Below are 27104 nucleotides of genomic sequence, written 5' to 3'. Positions count from 1 at the left end.
GAGGAAGGGAGAGAAACATCAATGTATGTGGCCGCCTCTTGAGCACCCCCCGCAAGTGGGGACCTGGCCATCAACCAGGCATGTGCCCTGAGTGGGAATCCAACCAGCAACCTCTGGTTCACAGGCTGGCACTCAATCCACTGAGCCACACTAGCCAGGGCTTTAATTTTTTTTTTTTTTTTTAAATATGCACACTGACATGACAGCTGTCAAAATACAATCTAACAAAACTATTTTTAATGGAGTTAAACATGACTAGGCGCTTTTAGAGCCATCTTACATAAAAAACAAACAAACAAACAAACAAACCAAAAACCAGATGAACTTTTTGGCCAACCCATTATCTATCATTTCTCTAATGATCTGATTTTTAAAAAAAATTTCCCATTTTATTTTGAACCATTTAAAATAAAGCTGTTTAAGTCCTACCTTCTGTTTTGTTATTGATAATATGGCTTTTAACTTGGTCAACAATCCAGTGCACCTTTTTTGTCCTCTGCTGTATTTTTATGTTTTAATTTCTTCTGTGTAGCAATTTTTCAATTTTTCTTCTGAAAATTTGTTTTTCAAAATAATCCCTCAAATTCTTTTTCTATTCTGCTGATTGTGGCTTGCAGTCATTCCCTTGCAGTTTTACTCAAGGATCCCAGGTTGGATCTTTCCTAGCTGTATCTCCGTGGAGGGAGCAGCAAGCTTGGGCCGCGCTCGCTGCTCAAAGAGGGTATGTGGAATCACTAGGGAGCTGTCCTTCTCTCAGTCATAGCTTGACCATCACCTTGAAGTACATGACTCGTTGCATCCGCCTGTCTCCCGGTGCTTGACATGAAAGGGAATGCTCCGGGATGTCTCTACTACAATATTCTAGTGTAGAGCTGTATGATTACTTTAGCAGTACAGTACTGGAGCACGTTTAGGATGTTTCTACAGTATTATGCTGTGACTATTTCTGTGCCAATTATATCATTACTGCTTGGAATTAAATTCCTAAGAATGGAATGACTGGAGTTAGGGGAATGAACAACCATTTAAACTCTTAACATATAGCATATATTTTTTAAGTCATGTCACTAAAGTCCATTTTAACCTTTAGAGACACACAGAAGTCTGTACTGATTTTACTTATTCTTTCATTTCCTTTTCCTACTTTTCCTCATAATGTTTCATCTATTTCTTTCCCCTTCAGGTTATATATTAAGAAAATTAGTACCTTTAATATTGAAAATATCTTCCTTGGCTTGCCTATTACTTACACTTATGATATCTTTTGTTCTCATATCTCCCCCTTCTTTTAAAGAGTTTATTGATTTACTTTTAGAGAGAGGGAGATAAACATCAATCTCTGAGAGATACATCAGGAGGTTGACTCTTGTATGCCCCCGACTGAGGACCCGGCCTGCAATCCAGGCGTGTGCCCTGACTGGGCATCGAACTGGTGACCTTTCACCATGTGGGAAGATGCCCAACCCACTGAGCCACACAGGTCAGAACTCTTCATATCATTTAAATAGCCTGTATTCTTTCTCACTATCGTGTACCTAACTCCACATTTCACTGCTGAGAACCTATTAGTGAGTCAATGAATAAGGCAATGAAAAGCAATCCCAGCTACCTGGTTAATTCATTAGGTTCAGAGGGCTGCTATAACCAGAGCACTGAAACCACCAAGATGAATTTTAAATGTTTGTAAAAAATAGTTCTTAGCTTATGAACATATTTTATCAATATAAGTAACATGGTATTGTTTTTTTTTAGGGTGTATGAAAGCTGGTGTGGCCTCTGAACCTGCTCAGTCTACATCTACTGGCTGGCTGCCTACCATATGTAAGTCGGTAAAACCCTGTGGGCTATCCTTTTCCACGTGTCACTGTGAGAGAAGAGTATCTTGGACTCTAAAAATGATGCCAGATTATTAAGTCGTATTAAGCATCGCATTAAAAAATCTTAAATATACTGTTTGGCTACTGTTTTTACCAGAGAATGAATTATTTTCTTTGCAAAGACAAAAAAAAAAAAAAGTTCAGAAATTCAAGAATAGTTGCATAATACAAATTTATAACTTAATTGGTGAGAAACATTTATTACCAAATTTTCCCCAAATCAAATGTAACACAAAGCACTTACTAGAAGTCATTCCTGGTTGTGGCTGCCCCATGGTGGGCCCTGGGTTCATGGCAACTGGCACCATGCCTGCAGCATTTGACAGGTTGTTTTGTTTCTGTAGTCTAGTCCTTCGTTTTTCTTCTAGTTCTTTCTGGATTTTATAGATCTTCTCAGCTAGCAGGTGGTAGTATTCCGCCTTTTTGAATTTTGAAAACAAATTAGAGATGAGAAAAAATGCAATTATCATTAGGTAACAGGAAAAAAAAAAAAGAACCAAGAACAGATTTAAGCTTCATTTTTAAAAGAGGTAGGCAGAAGACAATTCCAAATATGGGCTCATTTCAGAATGATCATGTGAAAAGCAGCTTTATTATGAATCTACATAGTAAAGCATGACCTCTCAAAGCAGGTTTATAAAATATGTGCTAGGAATTTAGAGCACACGCAAAGACTATGCTACAAAAAGTACCAATTCAGAGAATAAAGTTCAAACGATGTGGAGAAACTGCAGTACTACTTGAGATGAAAATACTTTGCAGCTGATTCACCATGTTCTAGTGAAAATAGCACAGAGCTGGAAACAGCTCAACCACTTTCTAACTTGACGGAAGGACAACCCAGATAAAGTGCCCCATGAGTGCAGTGTATTATGAAGAGGAAAAATGTAAATTCTTGGTAACATACACTTTAAGAAAGAAAGTTACTTTGTTATCTTGACTATGCACAATGAGAATAAGACAGGACAGCTAAAGGGTATCTTCTCAAGTACATGCTACTTCACGTACTTCAGAAGATACTTAGTTTATTTAGGAATAAACTAAGCAACCAGAACAGGTCCATTTCTGACTTTATGCAGGAAAAAAAACAGGTGCTCACTCGATTATTTGCAGATTCATACATGTCACCTTCCACTTTCCGGGCATATGCAACTAGGTTTTCCATTCGTCTGTCTTTTAAAGCAGCAGGATCCGGAGTAGGAAATATGGCTTGAACACTGAGAATAGAGAATACTATCACTATTATATCACATCAGCTTTCTGATCTCATCACAGAAATGTACAGTACTTTAAACTTTTTTGTAATTAATATTTTCTCATTTTATACAATGTACAGATTAAATAAAACTTAAAAATGAGGGGTAGAATGTGCTCAAATATTGCTGACCTAAATGAAATTGTCTCTTTGTAGTAAACAAAAGGTTTTCCTGATCAGAATGTAAGAAATGACTCCATAAATATACTCCCTGGCCTTTCCCTATGACTCTAACTTGGAGCAAAAAATTACACTGTGCAGTTTGCATAAAGGAAGTGAAGAAACCTGACCTCTGTTACAGTATAAGCCTGTAACAGCCTTCAGATCCTTCTACTGTTCTAAATTTATTCACAGCTTAGTAAAATAAAATTTAACCATCATTACGAGATCTCACAAGATCAAAAATTTGAAGTGGAGGGGGCAAAAATGTATGACCACTCTGCTACATGTCTTTTAAGCTCTACCCATTTCCTACAAAATGCCTGGCACTAGGTGTTCCTAAATACTGACAAATGTGATTTCTACCTGCTAATTTTATCAGCTGGATATCTCATTTTCAGTTGTATAGTGCTTGAAGGAATAAATGGAAGTTTAGGAGAATACTTGATGGGGAAAAAAATCCACAAGCATATTTACCATCAAGTCATCGGATGATCAACCCCAAATAATTATCTCTGTTCACTGACTTAAAAATATGGATGGTATGAATGAAATAACTGAAGGAAAAAAGAAGATTATTTTCTTCAAGAATTAAAAATGTGTGCTGTTTGAAGTGCAAGCTCTGTAGTCAGTGAAGTCCAAGCTCTATCTTCTTTCTGATATTGGGCACATCAGGTTTTCCCACTATTTGCTTTTCCCCTCATTATCCTGAGCAGCGCTCTTTAACAAGACAGTGTTTGTGAGGCAGAGTGCCTGGTATGTATCAACTTCTCAACAAATACTGCAAACTACTTCATGAAATGTTGATATGTACACTTTTGGAGGATCAGAAGATCATCCCACCAGATTCAACTTGTCAACATAATAAAAGCTTACCAGGAATAACAAAAGAAAAAAATCTGCACTGCCATAATCTAATGAGATGAGACCCAGTTCTTCATCAATTTTTTAAAGGCAGTGACAGAAAAATGAGTAATTTTTAACTCATATATTTACTACTATCACTAGGCAGGACAGATCATACACCTAACAAATGATGGTGAAGAACTTGAGAAGCAGAGCTGGGAAACAAGGCAGCAACAGGAGCAGAAGTGTATTAGCAGCGACAGCTGGGCAACAGCAAAATCAGTAATATTCCCTGTGGTTAAGTGCCTGGCAGATCAGAAATGTGGTGATGCAGTAACTCCTTATGGATAAGACATGCCTACAATCTTACAGTTTGTGAACAAGATGATTTCGAAGATCCTGAGTAATATCTTCATGCCACTGTTTCCGAATTCCAGTATTGGATGGTTGAGCTGCTGTTGGCATAGGACCCAAGGAGGCCACACTGGCATTTTCACTCATCATCGGGCTATAAAAAGGAGTGGTGAAACAGTTTTACTGAAGTTGAATAGAGATAAGATTTCATTTAAGTTGAGTTGAAAGTAATGACCACAATGGGTCCAATACACTGTGACAAGTCTATTTGCTAAATAAAGACTATGGGAGAAAACATGTATTTGCTTCTGTGAGGGAACGTGTCAATCCACAACACTTCATTGTGTGGAGGAAGACGATGTGAGTTTTTAGCAGGCTAAGTCTGTTATGCGACGATGCTGTCACTTTGACACAGCTTATCCCAGGAAAGCCACTGGGCAATAGACTAATTCTTAACACCAGCAGAGAACAAACTCACTGTTTAAGTAGCTACATACTTACAACTTCCTACTGCATATGGGAAGGTGTAGGTTACCCCAAATAACTGATATGATTTCGAATCGAATAGGTTATAGAAAGCCTCAAAGTATGGATGCAAACATTGTATTTATATTTATACATCAAAGGTATCTCAAAATTAAAAAAAAAAAAACACTGAAGAAATTTTAACAAGTGTTTGAAAAGACAACACAGAGCACAAACCAAAATAAAACTTACTTTTGAGAATTTATGGCTGAATGCAACATTGAGTCAGGAAGAAGGTTCGACGTTTGAACCCCTACACCTCCATTTACTCCCATAGGACTAGCATCTAGGTCAAAACAAAAAAGATAGAATATTATAAAACCAACACACACACAAAAAACAAAAAAACATAAAAAGGGAAAAAAGAATGAACGAAAAGCTATAGAAGTACTAGAAGAAAATATCACAAGAAATTTTTACCCTTTCAAGATCCCAAGCTCAGAAGCCATAAGGATATTTAGAAATTTGAGAAATAAATAATCAACATAAACAAAGTCAAGAGACAAATGACAAATCAGGGGAAAAGATACTAGCAGCATATATAATTATTAGAAGTATAACCTAAAATTCAAGAAAGATGTACTCTCATAACACGGGAAGGGAAAGGGGAAAAAAAGCCATCTTGTTAAAAGGAAAACAAAACCCCAAGATATAAAAGAAGGGGGAACCCTGGCTAGGATGACTCTGGATTTGAGCGCCAGTCTGCAAACCAAAGGGTTGCCAGTTCAATTCGATATTCAGTCAGGACACATGCCAGGGTTTTAGACGAGGTCAGGCCCCAGTGGGGGTCGCACCAGAGGCAACCACACAATGATGTTTCTCTCCCTCTTTCTCCCTCCCTTTCTATCTAAAATAAATAAATAAAATCTTAAAAAAAAGGGGGGGGGGTTGGGGAGAGAGGGATGAAGTCCAGCAACCTTTTGATTCTGAGGCTGGCACTCACTCCACTGAGCCACACCAGCCAGGGCCATTTTTAAAAAACTCCTAATACAATAGTTATTTAACAACTTAGTACCACGTGTCATGAATAGTGTACACTTAAGTTAAAACAAGAACATTACATTTCTGGAATAGTGTGACCAATTTTGTTTCCTAACTTACAATCAAACAATAATGGACAGTAACTAAAGCCTACTGCAAACATTAATAGAAGGATGAAAATCAGATTTCACAGGAAAAAAGTATGGTGGATTATTCAGAATCAGACTATTTTCTAGTTAAAGAACTTCATCACCATGATCAATTTTAGAATAAAAGTCACAGCATTAAAAATATAAAAAGCCATGGACTTACCATCAGTAAGTGTTATCTAACTATTTAAACAAAAGGGACTGAATGTTCAATTGCCTAACAGAAGAGTGGTATCATAGAACAAGGCTCCTTTACTTTACCACAGACTTAGAGAAAAAATAAATACACCCCCAATTAGGCTATTGCAACATTGTTTCACCGGTCTCTTCCCTCTCAGTCACATCACAGGAAGGTTAGGCAAACAAGTGCACCCAATAAACTGTTTCAAAAGGTACACACTATTTCTGCTGCCAGATATGCTGCATGTGGAAATCTATACTAACAACATCCACACTCCTTAATATACACTTCAAACCTAAAGAATACTTCAAGCCAAAACATAATTTCTTTGTACAGTTTAAAATAGCAAAAAAGCCCTGGATGGTGTGGTTCAGTGGACTGAGCGCCAGCCTGAGAAATGCAAGGTTGCCAGTCTGATTCCCAGTGAGGGCACATGCCTGGGTTGTGGGCCAGGTCCCCAGTTAGGGGTGTACGAGAGGCAACCGATCTATGTTTCTCTCCCTCTCTTCCCCTTTCTCTAAAAGTAAATAATAAAACCTTAAAATAGTAAAGTAAAAACAAACAAAAACAAAAACACAAAACCAAACCAACAGAACTGGAAACCTAAATGTACATCTGTTATACATTTTTTTAATATAATGAAGTACTATTAGAACTAAAAAGGTTATATTGAGTATGGAAAGTGACATATGGCCCTATTATGCTAAAGAAACAGTCTGTTATAGCCCTGGCCAGGCAGCTCAGTTGGTCAGGGTGTTGTCCTGATACGCCAAGGTTGTGGGTTGCACCCCCAGTCAGGGCACACACAAGAATCCCTCAATGACTGCATAAATAAACAGAACAACAAATCGATGTCTCCCCCCCCCAAAAAGCAATAAATAAACTAAAAAAAGAGAAATAGTCTGTTACAGAATAACACATGGGAGGGGGGGAAATAAGAAAACATGGGACCCCACTTCTAGAAATTAAAGTCACATATGTATAAAAGGATTTAAAAGGATATAAGCCAGTAGCAGTTGCTTCTGGTATATGGATTCCAAGGGGACTACAATCTTTTAAAAATTACTCCAGAAATTAATCATGTAACAAAAAAAATTAAAGGGGGGAGACAAAGATAGGTATACATGCACAGAGACTAAAATAATCTAAGCAGACAATCCTGTGTTTTATATGGCATTTACAAACACAACCAATATCACATCGGTCACTAGGAAAACACAAACTTACTAATGTTGCTCATAGACCGCATGCCTTGGGGAGACTGCCCGGACTGCTGATTCTGCTGGTTCTTTGCTTGTACCTGGGGCTGTGTTGGCATCTGATTTACTTGATAGGGCAGTCCGAGGGCTGCGTAGGCTCTTTCTATAGAGCTGGGGTCAATCTGACTAACAGTGCTTAAGCTGGGTGTAGACTGCTGACCAACTCCTAGAGAGCTAGTGTTTCCAAGTCCAACTGGTGTTCCAGTCAGAATTGCTACAGAAGACAAAAGAAACGGTATTACAACATAAAAGATGGTTAAAAAAAAAAAAAAAAAAAAAAGACCAACACATTTAAATGAATTTTAAAAACCACAAAAATTACCGTTTTGTGAGACATCTCCATACACACATCTTTTCCCCCATTATTTCCCTGAAATAAATTTCTAGATACAAAACTGAATGGTGAAAGGGAATCACTGCCATGGAAAGTCTTTTGATCTAAAATACCCAAAAGCCTTTCTACGAGCTAAATCAATTTCCTTAGCAACAGTGTATTAGTGCCTCAGAGCCATACCGGTGCCAACACTAGGTAGCATTATTTCTGCCAGTATGCAGGGAGAGATGGTACTTCACTTCTTACTTTAACAGTGAACTTTTGGGCATTTCTTCCCTCTAATGAATTGTCTGTTCCTAGTCTCAATTTTCTACTGGGCTATGTATGACTTCATTATTTATCAAGTTAAAATGCTTTTCCACATGCTGTATACGTATTTCCAAATTTAACTTTCAATCCCAAGTGCTTAATGTATAGTTTCTAGAGCAGAGATGGGCTAGCTGCACTTAAATCTTCCTACTTTTTACTTGGCTTTTCTCTAAGAAAAGCTTCTCGTCATTTCAGACTTCTAAAAATAATGGCCATTTTTCTCTCTTCAAATAATTTTGAGTTATCTAAATATTTAGTTCACAGGTATAGAGTAACAGCTTGTTCAATGTTAAAGCAATGATCTTTAAGTTTTCACGAATTGAAAAATGGAGCTTCAATTCATCTATCATTTTGTAAAGAATGATTAAGTTTCTGCATGTTATTTTAGGTAATAAGCAGTTTAATTCTAACCTCATTAATATGAAATTAATGAGAAGTGATAACTGGGCAGTTACAGGAACTTCACAAAATCAAGTTCTTTAAATCCCACCAACTTGCACTGGGTAGAATCTAAGACTCCTTTAGCTATAAAAGCTTCAAAAGATTTAATCACTGCCCTGGCCAAGCAACTCAGTTGGTTAGACCATTGTCTCCATACGCTAAGGTTGTAGTTCAGTCCCCTGTCAGGGCACATACCACAATCAACCAATGAGTGCATAAATGAGTGAAACAACAAATAGATGCAACTGTCTGTCTCTCCTGAAAATCAAATTTAAAAATCATTTAAAAAAGACTTAATCACTTACACTGTTGATTTCTCTTATCCCCAGCATTTTTAAGGGGGAGACACACAGGACAATCATGCCTTGTACAGTTCTTCCAGTGTGAAATGATTTGTCGAGAAGATGCACAGTGTGCCACTAAAAAGAAAAAAAATTACTTTTTCGCCTCCAAATCAAGTTACATTTTTAAATTAATCTCAGCTAACTTACTGATCACATAACAAGTGCTAGAGATGTTAACATTTCATCTTTGTAACAGCACTACAGGGTAGCTATTGGTACTCGTGTTTTATAGTTGAGAAAACAGGTAAAAAGGTAGTAATTTGCACAAAGTTGTATAGTACCCAAGGTGGGATTCAAACTCAAGCAGTCTGGCTCCAGAGCCCACATTTTCACCACCAAGCTGTGCAGTTTACTTTATTCCATAAAAACAGATTTTTAACAACTCCACAAATACATGAACAGTATTAAGTCAGGTAATACTGTCTCAGTATTGGACTACATGATAATTAGCAAACATTCAGTAATATTTAAAGTATGCTATGCTGGGGCAAATCAAACTTGGTGAGGATCATCACAAAAAGGAAGTGCTTTAAAACTTTCTTTTCTTACCATATCCCCAACCAGTCACACACAAAATGATACTCAAAAGAACATCCTACACTACAGAGGAAGACATTATTAGTAAAGGAGTGTTAAACAGAGTTGATCATATTTTCTCTCCTCTCTGATATAAATATTAATTGCTGAGCACACAAACCCTTTGAGCTCACTCACCTTGGCAGGACTTGCCTGACTGGCAGTGTGTCATATGATTTAGGACGTTCTTCATTGTGCGACAGTGGGGAAGGTTGCACTGCCGCACTTCACCGTTAGCCTGCTCCCGGCGCTGGCACTTGTGCGCGTGCAGGAGGAGGACAAGCTGCTGCTGGATGAGTTTGCGCTTCTCTGGATCAGCGGTGTGGGCTCCAGAACCCATCCCTTGGGCCACTGGAGTCACAAGGCCTGACTGCTGGACCTGAGGGGCCTGCTGTTGGCCCTGAGGGGGAAAACAATCAAGATACACATAATGTTAGGTGTCACAATCTTCTAACTCTTTAATCAATATGAACCTAGACAGTTTCCATTAAAACCTTTAAAGACAGTCTCTTACAAGCCAGACTCCATTTTTGACACAGGAGACTCCCAAATAAATAAATGATACTCCTACCATTGAGAAATACAATGTAATAAGAAAAAAAGTACTTACATTATCAAAGATACAATAGAAAAATGTATAATACAGAAAGAACAAAAGAAAAGAGAAGGACATGGTAAAATTCCAGTGGGGGCAGGGAAAAGCAAAGAATCTGTAGTAAAGAACATGTCGAAGAAAGGTTCTGAAGAACAAAGGAGCTTCTTGGGAAACAGGATCTTTTAGACGGGTGAAAATTAGCTTTTAGAAACTCTGGAAGAAGTTCCGTTTTTCCAATAAAATAGTAAACATTTCTGGGGACAGAGATGCCATGTTTTATTCATCTTTTTATATCCATTGTCTCACTTCCTAGAGTAGCTAATATAAGTATTCAATAAATACATGACACAAAGCAAAAAACTAAGACATCTCAAAGAGAACTAATATTCCTATAGGACAATTTTTTACAACTAGAAATAGTTAGAAAAATAGCAAAGTTTAGAAATGCTGGAGATTTTTTCCACAACAAAAATTGCTGTTTAAAACAATGTGTAACTTTGAGAGAGAAGTTCCTTCCGTGCAGCAGCATCAGATTCAAATCAGTAGTTACGTTCATCGGGAACTGGAAAAAGGTTCCACTTTCCTATCCTACAGATATGCTCAGAGGCAGAAGCTGCATACTATAGCAGACCCCCAAAACTCTCCTTGTAGCAACCCCATTTGCTTCTATTTGGACCAACACTCTTACTGATCAATATCACAGGTGACAAAATATCTCATGAACTGGAAGGAAGGTATCAGCCTCCTTAATCACAGGGGTCATCCATTACATTGTAGTGTATAAAGTAGAAAGAATGGAAGTTTGTTAAAATGCCAATTTGAAGACAAAACTGCAGACAGATTACTACCCACCATGCTGGGCATTCCTCCACCAGGAACTGCCTTTTTGTCCATTGCAAATGGAGATAAGCTATTTGGTAGAACAGACTTTGTCGGAATCTGGAGACCAAGGCCACTGGCTCCAATCTGTTGTCCAGAATTCTGAGTGTATGGTGAACCATAAGGATTAGGGTTGTTCATCATTCCCATCTAAGAATAAGAAACAGAAAATACTTACACCTTATTCGTCATATTAACAGAACATTATTATTCCTTTTCCACTTCTTAAATTATAAGGAAAATTTTAAATGAAATCCTCTGTATATATGAAGACTGTAGAGTGTGCTCATGAAAATACATGTTTAAGATTAAGATTTATGGACCTCCAGTACAGCAAATTTACAGAGCTATTTTCTGTAAATATTTGATATAAATGGGCTCTGGAAAAACTTATAAGCATCTTCATTTAGCTGTACCTGCTAAATAAGCAAGGTTTGCCATCCACCTCCACTTTTAGTGCATTAAATGCTCTTTCATTTAATGTACAAACTATGTGGCTTAATGAATTCAACTAAGTTAACTAATTTAATCCTTAAATATATGAAGAGTTTGATGCGTCAAAGCATCTGAATGCTTATTCCAAGCATTTCATTTATATAAAAGGTAGAAACTGGTAGATTGAGGGTATCATCTTTTTAAAGATTTTGTTTATTTTCAGAGATAGGGGAAGGGAAGGAGAAAGAGAGTGAGTGAAACATCAATGTGTGAGAGAAACATCAGTTGATTTCCTCTTGCATGCCCCCAACTGGGGACCTGGTCCACAACCCAGGCATGTTGTTGGACCTGCCCTGACAGGGAATTGAACCGGCAACCTTGTAGTTCACAGGCCAGCACTCAATCCACTGAGCCATACCAGTCAGGGCGGATATATCCTTTTTTATTTAGTTATACGGTGGCACCATGATTTAAAATTTTTCTGAATCTGAATCCCTTACAGAGCATGTAGACTTCAGAATCCTCACCATTTCTTCCTCTCTTAAACCTAGCTTCTGTATTATGAAATTACCTGGTTGGCTCTTAAATTTGACTTTCTTTGCAACCCCTATGTACTTGAAAAAGAAGCCCCCTCCCCGCAGTGTGCATGTAAGTCCACCTGGAGCCATCATACTGTACAATGATTAATTGAAACAGTATTAGTTATTTAAGAGCCAAATGTTTTGGTGATAACAATGATGCAAACAACTTACAGTTCTGTTCTTCCATATAAGATCCCACTGTAAGTCCATCATTGTCTACCAGAAACACACAGCAAGCACTGAATAGAAACTAAAGACACTACAGCAATTACCCAATTAAAAGGAGTCATACAAGATTTTAATCCTTCACAATTAGATCTAATTTTATCAAAGGGTCCTTCAAATTCTACCTCTACACACCTAACTCCAAATCCTTCCCATGTATCCATGGCCACTGTCACTGTCTTAATTCCAAGCCCCTCACTGCAGCCTATGTAGACTGTCCAACATGTTTTCTTGTCTTCTGTCCTCATTTACTCAATTCAAGGGAAAAAAACACAGTGTACCAGAGTTTCATGGTGTGCATGAGGCCTGACTACTTACTTCTCCATGGTACCCAATTTCCCATACCCAATAAAACTTGTAAATCTGAGAGCATCATACTTCTTAATCCCCAATATTTGCCTTAAGCTTTTCCTTTTTGCTAAAACTAGACAGTGGTTTATCTTCCTTTTCTGACTCCTGAATGCTAACCTATAAAGAAAATAAGTCCTGGCCGGGTAGCTCAGTTGGTGAGAGCATTGTAACAAGTTTGGGGGTTCAATCCTCAGTGAAGGCACATGCAAGAATCAACCTATGCATATGTAAATCAGTGGAATATCAAACTGATGTTTCTTTGTCCTTCTTTCTCTCAAAAACAAACGAACAAAAAAACCCAAAAACAACACAATAAAAAATTTTAAGCCCTGGCTGGTGTAGCTCAGTGGATTCAGTGCGGGCTGGGAACCAAAGTGTCCCAGGTTCGATTCCCAGCCAGGGTACATTCCTGGGTTGCAGGCCATAACCCCCAGCAACCGCACATTGATGTCTGTCTGTCTGTCTGTCTGTCTCCCCCCCTTCCCTCTCTAAAAAAATTAAAAAAATAAATAAAATCTTAAAAAAAATATTTTAAAGAGGAAATAAAATAGTCAAGTTCACAAAGAGGAAGTCCAATTTTCACTTTTTTTTGTTTCTTATTCAGTTGGTACAAGTACAACTCAGAAGCAGCTACAGAGTCTACTCATCCTTTAAAATACATTTCAGAAGTTACCACCTGTGTGAAGCATCTGTTTATTGTCCTAAACAGCTCAAGAGCTCTCTTTCTACCCTGATACAAATGTTCATGCCTTTATTTATAATACAATTTAGGTAATGAAATAATCTGTTAAGACACTTGCTTTTATTCCCAGACCACACACAAAAAGGGAAAGAACCTTACCTAATTTATCTTTGTAGCACCCATCACCCTAAACCTGATTGACAAGAGCTTGTTAACTCAGGAAAACAGAAATTATAAGTCATAAAATAAACTGCATGAACCTCTATAAATAAAATTCAATTCTTTAAATCATATGTAATCTTTATCTTGCAAATTTATATGAATATGACGTCTTTATCAGTTCAAAGGTTTGCCTATACAGAAAAAGGCAAATTAATAAAGAAAAAAAATTAAAGTACATTCACATTTTCCAGATGGCGCTGGAGACTAGGAGTTAAAGTAACTTGCCAAGTGCTCTAACCATGAAAGGAAATGAGACTGAGGGAAGTGGCATGGTTTGGGTGAAAGCGTAAAAGAATTGGGCAGTCTAAATGAAAAGCATAGAGAGTAAAAAACTTACTCATTCAGCCTCCAATAATCAGAATTTCCTAAGTATATCTGGCTAGTAAGATTGTAGGGACAATCAAATGTAGAAACGGCCTCCTATGCAAGTTCACTTCAAAAAAGATTTTATTTGTTTTTAGAGAGTGGAGAAGGGAAGGAGAGAGGGAGAGAATCATCAGTGTTTGGTCGCCTCTAATATGTCCCCCACTGGGGACCCAGCCCACAACCCAGGCATGTGCCCTGACTGCGAACTGAACAAGCAACCTTTTGGTTTGAAGGTTGGCACTCAATCCACTGAGCTACACCTGCCAGGGCAAGTTCACATTTCTTTTAGTAGTTTTGAATGTGGCTGGCTGCAAGTGCTGCTGCTATGTGTGCCTTTAAAATACAAATATTTATATTAACATACTTCTAACAATATGCACTCTTACACCTGGGGGAGTTATATTTCGCTGTTTCTTATTAGCATGGAAATTCGTGATAGACAGAAAATGAAAGCCATTCTATCAGAGAACCTGCATGACAGGCCATAAAAGATCAACAGACAGTAAGTTATGATTTCAAGAGTCCATTATGAACATAAATAAATTGCTGAGATTTATAACCTGTCTTAATGTCTCTTGTTAATGAGCATTATGTCTTTATTCAAATAGTATATCCCAAGAGAATCTGGTCCTTCAACATTTGTTCCCAAAGTCAATGCACTGCCTATCTATGCCAACTGAGTTTCAATCAGTTCCTGACATTGCTCCCTCGATCACAACACATTACCAAGTTCACTCTCTAGCAGACTGGCCTCAAATGGACTGCAATAACTGCTTATCCGTTGGCAGTATTCATTCTTGACATTTCTCATCACTCGGACCAACTGACTCAGGGTTTGGTTTTACTGTGTCCCTCAAAGTTCAGCTGCCAGTGTTAGAAATTAAACTCCCCAATCCCTACCACTCCCTCACAAATACAATAAGGGAATATGCTGTATTTTATTTCTGCCGTACTGTAATCATTTGATCTTGTTCTCTTCTCTGTAGATAACATGATCCAGTTGTCCAACTACCCACCACCTACCTGGACCACAACAAAACAGATAACCACCTAAACTGATAAGGCAAAGGACCAGGGTGCCACCTACAGTTCTAGGCAGCTGAAACAAAGAAGACCTACAGTGAATTATTTTTTCTTTCTTTTAAAAATAAATCTGGCTCTACAGGTTATTTCTAAGTTTCCAATATAGTAAAAGCAAAAACTGGGGGAACAAAGGAACATAAAAATACATGATAGTAACAACCACTGACAAAAAGGAGTGCCCAAAATATAAAGAATTTAACAGTTTAGAAACATTTAATAGAGAAAAAAATCCTTGTTCTTTTTAAAGATTTTATTTATTTTTAGAGAGGTGAAGGGAGGGAGAAAGAGGGAGAGAAACATCAATGTATGGTTGCCTCTTGCACGCCCCCTACTGGGGACCCTGGCCCGCAAACCAGGCATGTGCCCTGATTGGGAAACTTTTGGTTTGCACGCAGGCAGGCAGGCAGGCAGGCAGGCAGGCAATCCACTGAGCCACACCAGCCAGGGTGAGACAAAAATCCTTTAGTAAGACTTGTAGGCACTACAGTAATACAAACAGTAACACAATACGTGCAACTCCAAGATTTACCAAACAATAAAAACAAAATTAAATTACATTCAGACATTTCCTACTACCTACCAGATTCAATAAATGCCTACATTACGTATCTAATTTAAATACTAGGTACTATGTTAAGCACTAGGGGTATGCTGATAAACAAGGAACACTAATCTCTCAGAACCTATGCCAAACCCTAAACATCATTTTTCAGACCCATTCCCATTATTCCTATACCACTGCTTTAGTTTAGGCAGCCTCATCACCTCAGGAGGGACAGTTCCTCATAAATTGATACTGCACACCTAAACCCACATCCATTGATTGTAAATTTGGCCCAAAGACCCTCCTATTTAAAACCCAGAAGAGTATGCCCCCTCTTTCTCTCTTTCAATATGGATCCTTCCTCCCTGTCTTACACTTCATACCCCTCTCTAACTGGCCCTCCTATCTGCTTCACTCCTTGCCTATCCAAGGACACCCAAGTTCTAAAACAAATGCAATACACCAACCATTGCTCTTGCTTTAAAACTTTACAGGTTAAGTGCTCTTTAACATCACTGCCAAAGACCATCAAAAACTTATGTTAATTTTAAAAGAGCTCAAAAACTAATATTAGCTCCTACCCCCTCAACATTTTTTAAAAGAGGAAATGAATAACTGTACTTGAGCAACAATAGAGAGAGAGAGAGAGAGAGAGAGAGAAGAAAAAGAAAAAGAACAAGAAGAAGAACAACAACAAGTAGCAGCAGCAGCCTCCCTGGCTGGTGTGGCTCATGGATTGAGTGCCAGCCTGCCAACAAAAGGCCACCAGTTTGATTCATGGTCAAGACACATGTCAGGGTTGCAGGTTCAGTTCCCAGCTGGGGCACATGAAAGAGGCAAGCGACTGATGTTTCTCTCCCTCTCTTCCCCTTCTAAAAAAAAAATTAAAAAAAAATTTTTTTAAAGATTTTATTTTTATTTACTTTTAGAGAGGGAGGGGAGGGAGACAGAGAGAGAGAGAGAAACATCAATGTGCAGTTGCTGGGGGTCATGGCCTGCAACCCAGGCATGTGCCCTGACTGGGAATCGAACCTGCGACACTTTGGTTTGCAGCTCTCGCTCAATCCACTGAGCTACGCCAGCCAGGGCAAAAATAAAAGTTTTTTAAAAAAGAGAAGAGGAAGGAAAAGGGGGATTATTCCTAAGGCCAATACTCATTTGAAAGTAGTTCAGTTTCTTTTTTTTTTAACATCAATTTCATCAGTCACAAAGCATATAGAATTTGGGTATGAATCCATCCAGGTGCCAAGTAACACACACCTCTTCATAGCCTGTGAGGTAACTAGAGTCAGAGGAAAGGGGGGTAGGAGTTTTCTTTTCCCCCTAGATCTAGGACTACAGAACAATAAATAAAGATGCTCCAAGACTATGTCTGTGAAAGGTCCAGGAAACACTTAGGGCAAAATTTTAGAAAACGCACAGATCCTGCTTTTATGGGCCCCAGCCTAGCAATGATCACGCATAAGGTCCTAAGTCAGTCAGGTGATCGCAGCACCCCTAAACACCTTGTGTTTGTCTTCAGCTGTGTAGGTTTTATCAATACATGATTTATGTGCCACAGCGATGAAGGACTTGGACTTTTAATTTGGAAAACAACAGTTCTCAACACCTCCCCACTGACTTTGTTTCCTCGCATGTATAATGGGAATAAAACTTTCCACTCATCGGGTTGATTATCGGCATTGATGGTCCTAACATATATTAAATACCCACTCAGGAGATCCTTAAGTATTTGGAGACAAACATTAATTTAGGTACAATTATACTGCCTGATACTGTCATTTAGTAATAGTTTGAATCTTGTCATCTTAACCATAAGCTATTTCAGATTTATTTTGTATTGATTTCTACAAAAAAACTAAAAATCTCCAGAATATTAATGAACATTTCTTGAATAAAAAGTCCTTAGTTCCAAAGAAAGTAAATCTTCCTTCAAATTTACAATGTGAACACAGTGAACCCTCTACTAGTAGCATCCCCACATCCGTCAGTCAGCTGCTGTTCACGGAGTGCACTGGTTTATCCGCAGCCACCAGGACTCTAAAGACTGTAGCATAGCCAGATGATACAGTTTTTATTTCTCTCCTGCACCATAAAAATGTTTTAACATCATCACAAAATGGGAACCACAATAACACTAAGCACTTGCTGCTACTACTACCACTACACTAGTAAGTGCTCACCATATGCCACTCATAAAGAAATTAGCTTAACTCACTTAGTTCTCCCAACAATTCTATGAGGTAGGTTACACCTACTCTTTACTATCTGCATTCCACAGATGGGAAAACAGAGACACAGCAAGCAACTTGCCCAATGTAATACAGCTACCGTATCAGTGGCTGAGTCCACTGTCAACCCAGGCAGTGGTGCTCCATTCGTTATGATACTTTTATTAATTAATTTAATTTCTTCTTTCATACATAAAGGACAGCTATTCAAAATCTTTTTTTCAAAATTTATTTCTTTTGTCACCAGCATTTCTTAGGAGCCAGATACAATTTCTTGTGAAATGATTTAACCAACAAGCTTTGCGAAATGCAGCTACAGAGGAGGAGGATTGTGGTAGAGCCCAGAATCTAACCCAGGTAGGATGGTTTGAAATCTGTGCACTCATTTAAAACAAGCAAATATTTTAATAATAAAGTTTTATACTGCCCTGGTTGGTGTGGTGTAGCTCAATGGATTTAACTTGGGCCTGAGAACCCAAGGATCACTGATTTGATTCCCAGTCAGGACACACGCCTGGGTTGCAGGCAAGGCACCCAATAGGGGGCACATGAGAGGCAACTGATGTTTCTCTCCTCTTTCTCCCTTCCCTTCTCTCTAAAAATAAATGAACAAAATCTTTAAAAAAAAGTTTTATACTTAAATACCCCCTTTCTGTGAAAATAAAGCTCTTTGGGACAAGGAATTCTGTCTGTTTTGTTCACTGTATACATCCAGTTCCAAACACTGTTGGTGCAAGAAATCTGTGACTCAGATCAGGCATTTTCCCAGTGAGCCTCAGCCTTACTTTATTATTATTTTTCCATAGCACCTACCTGGAATACTATAAATTTACATCTTATGTGAACACGAGAGAGTAAATCCAGGAATTATGTTTATTCACTGCCCTATCTTCAGCGCCCAAGTTAAGACTCGATAAATATCTGATCAGTCAGTGAAGATCTACTGTCTGTCATCCCTCTTTCCCCCAGTGAATGTAAACATCAGGAGGGCAGGGACTTTTTACAACTAAGTTCCTAAGAACTAAAAGAGGTGCCTAGTAAGTATTTTACCTCATTTTTTGGTTTTCACTCCAAATAGTTTAAGCAAACCACATTAACACAGCAATATAAAAGTGCCAGAAAGGGAGAACGTACAGCATAGGTAAGATGCCAAATAGGACCTTTCCCAAGTTCAACGCCAACACTCCTTTACTGTGTAGTACAGAAACGTTTAAGGGCTTCCATACATCCACATGTGATCCTAGTCCCCACACTCCTGATTCGTGCCTATCTATTAATTTCATCCTTGATCTCTTACCATTATGGTTCTCAGGAACAAAGAAGTTTTAATACCTGCTCCGATTATTCCTCTTAAGGAGAAAACCTGCTTCTGACAACATGTAAAAATCTTACCCATCTCAAATAACACCTTTCAAGCAAAGCCATTTCTTTCATTTGATAAATATTTACTAAGTACATGACAAGCAGTGGCATCTATAGTGTGATATCATTTTAAAAAACAGGAATATATAGGAAAAATATGACAGAATGAGCATCAAAAATGTGTTTAAAAATATACTTAGCATCTTCTAATTAATGAAACTTAAGAAAGCAGGCCTTGGAACACCTGGAATGTTAACTTAGGTTTCACAGTAAGCTACTGTATTTTGCCGTATATAATGTGCACTTCCCCCCCAAATTTTTGAGGGAAAAATAAGGATGCACATTATATATTGATAGTACTAATTCCATATCTATATAAATGTTTTAAATTCTTTTACTTATGCTAATGTGTTAAAAGTATAACTCTAGATAGAAGTTAACGATACCTGTATGTTCAAAAATAAATGCTAAAATTCCTCTATAATACCAAAACAACACAAGTTTCTAAATATAAACGAAAAGTTAAATTAGTAAAACAAAGGACCCCCCCACAAAAGTTTAGGCCAAAAATGCAGGTGAGGTGTGAGTTATACACAGCAAAATACAGCAATGCACCTTTATTTCCATCAACTAATAAGAAAAAACATTTTAAAAACCTTGTAATAAATAGGCACCTGTTAAAAACCAGGGCCATTCAAAGCAGTGCTGACAAATACAGTCTATCTGAAGAGAGTATAATGCCAGCTATCTCAAAGCTGTATTTTTAAAAAAGTATGTATGTATGTATTTATTTATTTATTGGAGAGAGGGGAAGGGAGGGAGAAAAGACAGGGAGAGAAACATCCATGTGTGGTTGACTCTCATGTGTACCCCTCCCTGGGACCTGGCCTGCAACCCAGGCACGTGCTCTGACAGGGAATCAAACCAGAAACCTTTTCGTTCACAGGCTGGCACTCAATCCACTGAGCCACACCAGCCAGGGTTCGAAACAGTACTTTATTGGAAGGCTAAAGTGGCCTTATAAGTAATATGGAAATTTTCTAATATTGTGCCAGAGAGAACAGGAATTAGCTGACAATCATCTGGAACAAACTGTGAAGGTATACACACAACACTACTGAGTTGTGTAAAATGTTTTACTTGAATTTAATGTAAGAGCTTCAAAAAAATCTGTGACAATACAGCCAATCCTTGGCATAAAATATGTGGATAACGCTACACAGTATAAGGATATTCAATACGAACAGCTGACATCAGCCCTCCCTGTAACAATGGAACACTCCAACATATACCAACAGTACACATATCAAAATCACACTTACCTTAAGAGGCTGGGGGCCTCTCAATCCCGCCTGTCCTCCCATTTGGGGAGAGCCCTGTTGCAGCGGCTCAGACATTAAGTTGCCAGCATTTCCCATGCCTGGGTTTGGATACTGCATATTAGGTCGCCCTCGGCCTGCTCCAATTGAACCGTTCATGACTTGATTAGGCATCATCCCCTGTCCATTGCCTGCAGTCAACATTCCAGGATTCATGCCAGCATTCATCCCTGTGTTCATCCCCATGGCAGGTTGATTCACTGGACTGTTCATCATACCTGTTGCAGATGGTGTGGGACCCTGATTTGGTCCGCTAGTGCCCATTCCCATGTTGGGGATTGGGCTTTTGACCATGCTGTTTATCAAACCTAATCCAGGACTGTTCTGTTGGGCCTGGCTGGCCATGCCTTGGCCTGGGCCACCAACCCCCATATTTAGGTTAGGGGAACTACCAGACCGTAGCAATTCGGACAGTTGTTTATGTTTAGAAGCTGCATCTTGTACTATGCCAAGACTTGTCTGAAGCTGACTAATATCACCACCATTGGTTAGTCCCAAATCCGAAGAGTTGATTAATTCATCTGGTAAGTCATGCTCCAAGTCAAATAGAGAGCCAAAATCTAAAAGCAAGAGGAAAGATAATGGTTAAAGTTCGACAAAACCAAAATTAAAAACTGCTTTCTATTTTGTTCTTGATAAACATTACATTTCTATACCTCACTCTATGGAACACTATCTATTTGTATTGCAGTTTTTCATGTTACACTAAAAATTTTTTGATATCTATACATTAAAAAAATCAAAGAATGTTTGGTTATGCCAACAACTTTAAACAATTAATGAACTGTACCTAAAATAATGCCAAGGAAAAGAATTAAATCTTAGTATAACACCCATGAGTCACCAAAAGTTTGTCCTGATAGTCATGAGAAAAAGATGTACAATTAAGTTGTATAATACTCCAGAATTCCTTAGACGAGGTTAAAATAATTTATCAATATACAAACCAATTCAGAACAAAAGATTTTAAACTATCATTAACAACGGAGACAACTGATATAAAATCATCTGTAGAACACCAAGTGTGAGCTCCATCAAGCAAGGGGCTACTATTATTTTGCCAAGTTCTTATTACAGTGCCTGCCACAAAGTAGGTCCTCGATCTGTTGAGTGAGCTTGCTTTTTCACCTAACCCTCAGCCTACAAATTCACTTTCCTTAACCAAAGTCTAGCTGAAATAGGATACAAAACCCTGCCTCTAGCTAAACCACCCCCACCCTACCCTGTCCCATCCCCGCCAAAAAGAGAAAGAAGTTATAGATTAACCCAGGGTTTCTCAATCTTGCTACTATTAAACATTTTGGGCTGGACAATTCTTTTTTGTGGGGGAAGGGAGGATTGTACTGTGTATCCTTAAGATACTCCGCAGATCCCTGATGTCTTCTCTCAATGCCATTATTACCCATAACTCATTTGTGACAACCAAGAATGCCTTCAGTACCACCAAATGTCCTTTGGAAGGGCAAAGTTGTTACTGGTTGACCTGTTGACAGTCTTAACTCATTATATACATTAGATACTTGAGTTTTCTTCCCTCTTAATTCTCCAAGTAGTTTTCACATTAAAAAGACATTACTAGGTATTTAATAATTAAATATACTTGAATCTACAACTAATTTTCCTGTTAAATACAGTTCATCCCTTGAAGACAAGATACCACTTTAAATGATCTATCTGGTCCAATTAATCTTGGTTTTTAAGTACAACTCGTCCTTTATGTGCCCTTACTCTTCTTATAGAATTCTGTCACAGCACTCAAATTATGAGTGTCTCTTTCTCTTCCCTCCTGGCTGCCACCTCTCCCACCCCTCCCATCACACCCCAATTCACCCAAACTGAAGCTCTTCGGAAAATGCACATCTTATCCTGTATAAACCAATTCCTTGCCTAATGCCCAACACAGTTAAGTATTCTGGTCATATCTTAATTGAACCAAATTGTATCTCAGGATCTCAGGACAGGATTTAGAGTCCAGACTTACAGAATTATTTTCCTTCCTTTTGAAAAATCGTATGTACCTATCCATCATTAAAAAAACAAACAAACATGGGCTGGAATGGGAGTAAAAGGGAGAAAACTGTACTTGAACAATGATTAAAATAAAAAAAAAGAAAACAAACAAACAAAAAACGTGTCTTATGCATTTGGAATATAGTCTCAAATAAAACCTAACATCATTATTCAAAGAAAATTATTTAATATACTGATGTATTTCCTTGGTAATTTCTATTTTTTTAAAGATTTTATTTATTTTTAGACAAAGTAGAAGGGAAGGAGAGAAACATCAATGTGTGGTTGCCTCTCCCACACTCCCCACCAGGGACCTGGCCTGCAACCAAGGCATGTGCCCTGACTGGGAATTGAACTAGCGACCCTTTGCTTTACAGTCCAGCGCTCAATCCACTGAGCCACACCAGCCAGTGCTATTTCCTTAATCATTTCTATTTATGTAACTCACAAAACTGGGATCATACATACTTTAAGAGAGACTTCACATTTTACTTCTCCCCTGATATATGGAAAAAAAATATTTTTTTTACTGTTGCATATTTTTACTTATTTTAGGGAAAAATAAAAATTTAGAAATTTAAAAAACATACATTTTAAAAAATGACAAATCAAACAGGAAATTACAAAAAAACCTGAGTAATAATAAAATACATTTCAAAACTCAAAGCTAAAAATTATAAGTATCCAAGTTATTATGCTAGAATTATATTAGGAAGCAAGTAGTTATCAACAAAAGAGAAAAATCAGATACAACAGAGAGGGTATGAACAAACCAAAAGTTGGTACTTTGAATAGAGTAATAAATTTCTGGGAAGGTTAAGGTAAAAAGAAAGTAAAATGAGAAAGCCATACTAGCAACCAATTTCATGGGGGGGGGGGGGGTAGGGAGAGGAAAAAAAGATGGATACATTCTTGCCCTGGCTGGTGTAATTCAGTAGGTTGGAGCATTGTCCTGTAAACCAAAAGTTCACGGGTTTGATTCCCCATCAGGGCACATGCAGGTTTAGTCCTATAGAGGCACTTGTGCAAGGCAAGTGATCAATCTTTCCCTCTCTTTTTCTCTCCTTTTCCTTTAAGCATGTCCCCAGATGAGGATTAAAAAAAGAAAAAGGAAAAAAAAAAAGATAAATTCCTGATAAAATACTCACCAACTTTAATCAAAAAGAAAATATAAAGGATAAATGTCCTACTCTCTCCAACAAATCAATGGCAAAAATAGAAAATGGGAAATTATCAAATAAAAGATTCAACAACTAGATATACCTTGTTTAGATTCAGATTCAAACCAATCGAAAAAAGGGGGAGAGACACAAAAACTGTAACTTGAAGGAATAAGCACATAGGAGTTTTTTTTTTAATTTTTTAATTTATTTTTAGAGAGAGGGGAAGGAAGGAGAAAGAGAGTGAGAGAAACACCAATGTGTGAGAGATACATCAATCAGTTGCCTCTCGCACACCCCCACCTGGGGACCTGGCCCACAACCCAGACTTGTGCCCTGATGGTGAATCTACCAGGTACCTTTTGGTTTGGGAGACGACACTGAACCCGGTGAGCCACACCAGTTAGAGTGGGAGTTCTTTATTCTACTCTATGAAGAAAGAATACTGTAAAAATCACACACGGCCAGTACAAATCCTTAACGTAGAAGCAAGAATCCTATAAAAAGATAAAAAAGAACCCTGGCTGGTGTGGCTCAGTGGATCGAGTGCCATTGGTCACAGGTTCTATTCCCAGGCAAGGTACATGCCTGGGTTGTAGGCAGGGTCAGGCCCCCATTAGGGGGCGCAAGAGAGGCACCCGCACATTAATGTCTCTTTCTCCCTTCCTTCCCCTCTCAAAAAAATTTTTTATATTAAGAAATAAAAAAGAGCAAATCAAATTTTTGGCACCTTAAAAATGTATTGTCATGATTAGGTTGGGGAAACCTAAGGAATCTGGGGGAGGGGGGACTGGCCCAGTTTGCACCAGAACCTTAGACCATCTATAAAAGACATTCACCATATTAACAAAGAAGAAATTATAAGATTCATCTCAATGACTACAAGAAAAGCATTGGATAAAATTCAATACCAAATCACATTTAATAGGAATTTCTTTAAACCGATAAAGCCTTCTTCCGAAACTTAAAAACTGAGAGCAAACATGCATAACGAACCAACATTAAAAGTAGTCTCTTTAGCATCAGAACAAAACCAAGGTACTCTTGACAACCACTTCTGTTCAATGTCGTACTAGTGTCCAGCTAAAGCAACAATATAAGAAAAATTAGTAAGTAAAAAGACTGAAAAGAAAGAAACACAACTCACTCTATGGAGATGATGTAACTGTCAATATAGAAAATCCAAAGCAAAGAAATGAAAATAGTGAAAGGTTAGCACAGCCACTAAATATACTATAAATATAAACAAATCAAACTGCATTTCTAGACATCAGCAATAAATGTTTAGAAAAAAATTTTAATACAATTTAGGGTAGCACAGGGACAATTTAGGAAAAAATTTGACAATATGTTACTATAAAATACATGTAAATTGGGGAAAAGTAAAGACTACCTAAATAAACAGAATTAACAACCCAACTACAACCCAAGGTACAACTCCTTGATATTACATAAAGGGACACTGAGCTTAACAAACAAAGGATGCTAAAACCTAACATTTCCCAGCCTATCCATCAGGAATACTGTCTTGGAAACCAGGTTCCCAGAAGGAAATGCCAGTGGTGTTCCATGCTCCAGAGAGGGAGAACTGACTGAATGTAGATAATAGAATACATCTAGTAATTTAGGTAAGAACAGTTCGGGGGAGTTGTGAAGAGCAAAAGCCAGACTGCAGTGGATTGAGATGTAGGAGGTAAAGTGAAAGACACCAAGTGTGTTTTCTAAATATTAAGGTCAGCTTTCAGATATGTAATCTGCTTATTCTTCTCCCCCGTTCTCTTTGATTTATAAATCTGAAATTTATTTTATTACCTTTAAATTACCCTGTGGCAAGTATCACAGAGCTATGACATATAACTGGCAAAAGCAATGAACTCACACCATCTCCAGTATGACATTTCCTGCTTACTTTCTAAATATCAACCAATATTTGGCAGGCCACTCCTACCAAATAGTTTGTTTTAAGTTCTCATACACATTTAATGATGCTCAAATACAAAGTGACTCTGAGTAAAATGTTCTGTCACCTGAATGTACATCCAGTCCCAACAGTGATACAAACAAAATGTGACTGACCAGGTAGATTTAAATCTTTGAAAAATTGAACATAATACATAAGGTTTATTCAATGGACCATGTATTAGAAATGTGACAATTTAAACAAAACAAATTTGGATCAAGCATGTGGGAAACTAGCACTGAGTCAAAACATCCTTTCATTATTACACACTCATCCTGTAGGTCACCCTTTGTATCTTCTATGTTGCTGGGATTCTCAAAGCAGATTTAGCCATATAATCTCTTGTAAAATAAGCCCTGGCCAGTAGGTTGGAGCACTGTTCCCATAAACCAAGGGGTCCTAGGTTCAATTCCTTGTCACAGCACATGCTGGGCTGTGGATTCAGTTCCCACTCAGGGTGCCTGTGAGGGGCACGCGACTGCCGGGCTGTTTCTCACATCGATGTTTCGATCCCTCACTCTTTCCCTCCCTCCCCTCTACTCTCTGTAAGACCAGTGAGCATGTCCTCAGGCAAGGATTTAAAAAAAAAAATCTCTTGTAAAATAAATACTCATCTCACTTAGCCTTTCCATAAATCAAAAGATCAAGGCAATTCCATGGTACATGAACAACTAGACAAATATTGCCACCATGAAATATGTAAGTAAAGCATACCCTTCAAAATTAAGATAAACAATCCCAAACACTGCACTGTCTGTGAGCACAAATACATTTTTTTTAGTTACTAACTAGGATGCAAAAACAACTTAAAATTGAGATAGTTTTCCCTCAAAATCTAATTCTACTGCATAATATCTCTTCCAGTTATACATTATTTGTTGAATAAACAGGCTTATTTTTGTATTTCAGGTAAATTGAAGTCAAAAGAAAACTCAGTTCTGCTCTTAAACTGTACACTAAGCAAAATATCCATACGAATTATTCCAAAACTAGTCTATTCTCACGTATCCACTTAGAAGACAGAACACATCCATGGATTATCCTCCTTTTGATTAGTTTTCACTGGTATTAAAAAGCTTTTTTTAAAATGAACATTCCTGCTCTTAAAACTCTTCCTTTTCTCTAACCCAGTGGTGAGGCCAGAGGACGGAGTAGGACTGGACAGGTGAAGGGCGGAGAGAAAGAGAACAAACTGTGAACCTGTAGCACAGCCCATTTAGCAACTGGAAAAATTCCAAGTAGGGGGAGGAAAGTGAGTGATGAGGCTGGCAGAGATCGAAGCACTCAGAACCCTAGTAGTTCCAGGGAGGGGTTTGGGATTTAAAAAAAAAAAAAGAAAGAAAAGAAAAGATGTCCCTGGCTAGTGTTGCTCAGTGGATTGAGTGCCGGCCTGTTAACCAAAGGGTCTCCAGTTTGATTCTGAGTCAGGGCACATGCCTGGGCTGTGGC

General features: G+C 38.0%; 1 protein-coding gene across 1 annotated transcript in view; it reads right to left on the bottom strand.

The window, feature by feature from the left end:
* EP300 (E1A binding protein p300) overlaps positions 1–27104 on the bottom strand; it is a 69762-nt gene that overhangs the window by 33325 nt on the left and 9333 nt on the right. Inside the window, exons 2-10 of the mRNA XM_028532020.2 lie at positions 20469–21085; positions 11038–11214; positions 9729–9990; positions 8976–9089; positions 7555–7800; positions 5209–5302; positions 4508–4645; positions 2977–3094; positions 2122–2296 (exon numbers count right to left, since the gene is read on the bottom strand). Of these exons, the coding sequence (XP_028387821.1) occupies positions 2122–2296; positions 2977–3094; positions 4508–4645; positions 5209–5302; positions 7555–7800; positions 8976–9089; positions 9729–9990; positions 11038–11214; positions 20469–21085 (1941 nt within the window). The remainder of the gene's footprint in view (positions 1–2121; positions 2297–2976; positions 3095–4507; positions 4646–5208; positions 5303–7554; positions 7801–8975; positions 9090–9728; positions 9991–11037; positions 11215–20468; positions 21086–27104) is intronic.

This window comes from Phyllostomus discolor, chromosome 2 (assembly GCF_004126475.2).
Source record: "Phyllostomus discolor isolate MPI-MPIP mPhyDis1 chromosome 2, mPhyDis1.pri.v3, whole genome shotgun sequence".
Lineage (NCBI taxonomy): Eukaryota > Metazoa > Chordata > Mammalia > Chiroptera > Phyllostomidae > Phyllostomus > Phyllostomus discolor.
The sequence above is the reverse complement of the archived record's forward strand: the minus strand, read 5'-3'. Positions and strand labels throughout refer to the sequence as shown.